The 1,027-nt window shown below is 73.1% G+C and overlaps 1 protein-coding gene across 1 annotated transcript; it reads left to right on the top strand.

Moving 5' to 3' along the window:
• The first annotated feature begins 323 nt into the window (after positions 1-323).
• Positions 324-635, top strand: KCNE5 (potassium voltage-gated channel subfamily E regulatory subunit 5). Its single transcript, XM_024202732.1, has one exon. It carries the CDS (start codon positions 324-326, stop codon positions 633-635), a length of 312 nt encoding a protein of 103 aa, XP_024058500.1.
• The last annotated feature ends 392 nt before the right edge of the window (positions 636-1,027 follow it).

Genomic DNA, 1,027 nt, shown 5'->3' with positions numbered 1-1,027 from the left:
GGGAACATCGCGGTCCCTTTACAATCTCCCTCTGCTAGGGCGGCTTAAAAGCATATTTCTGTTTCCTGGAGATAAACAAGGCTTGGGGCAGCGGTTCTGCGCGCCGGGCTGCCGGGAACATCTCCACTTATGGAGCAGAAGAGCCCCGCGGTGGGCGGGGGAAGCCGCATTAAAGCCTCCCCGCAGCACACAGCAGCCAGGCGCCGCGGGAGGATGAGAAGCGCCGAGGTCCGGGCGCGGCGTCCAGCCGGCTGCAGGCTCCGTCCAGGGCAGCACTGAGAGCGGGGAAGCCGGGCCGGGCAGGACACCGCTGACCCCTCGCCATGAACTGCAGCGAGGCGCTGCGCCTGCGGACCCTGCTCAGCCACCTGCTGCGGCACCTGCCCGGCGGGGCCAACGCCAGCCGCGGGGCCGCCGCGCCGGGGGCGGACGACGCCTACCTCTACATCCTGCTCATCATGATCTTCTACGGCTGCCTGGCGGGCGGGCTGATCCTGGCCTACACCCGCTCCCGCAAGCTGGAGTCCAAGCACGACCCCTTCCACCTCTACATCGAGCGCGACTGGAGCGGGCGGCACGAGGGCGCCGCGCCTCACGACGGGGCCGGCCTGGAGGGCGAGCAGCAGCTGCTGTGAGGCGCGGGCCGCCCGCCCGCCCGCCGGGGCTCGCCGCGGAGCGAACTGATGGGCTCCGCCTCAGCGCGCCGGCCGCGGGACACGGCGCGCCCCGGGGGAGCCCCCGGCGGGGCAAGAGGCGGCCGCGGCGCCTGAGGGAGGAGGGGCGGCGAGGCTCGCGCCCTGGCCCGGACAGCGAGCGGCTGCCCTGGCTGGGCGGTGATTGGCCCCCAGCCGGGCTCTCCGCTGCTCGCCTTCGCCGCCAGAGAGCGGCCGCGGACCCCCCGGACTCCCGGGGAGAGGACGGGGGCCATGGGGACGAGAAACTTCCAAAGCACTGAGACCCCCCTGCGAGCCGGAGTGAGCCCGCCCGCCCGGGGAGCCAGAGCCAGGCGGTCAGTGAACACAGCGCC

Source organism: Terrapene carolina, unplaced genomic scaffold (assembly GCF_002925995.2).
Source record: "Terrapene carolina triunguis isolate 2854851 unplaced genomic scaffold, T_m_triunguis-2.0 Scaffold131, whole genome shotgun sequence".
NCBI classification, from domain to species: Eukaryota; Metazoa; Chordata; order Testudines; family Emydidae; genus Terrapene; species Terrapene triunguis.
Note: the sequence above shows the minus strand (reverse complement) of the source record. Positions and strands in the feature narration are given on the sequence as shown.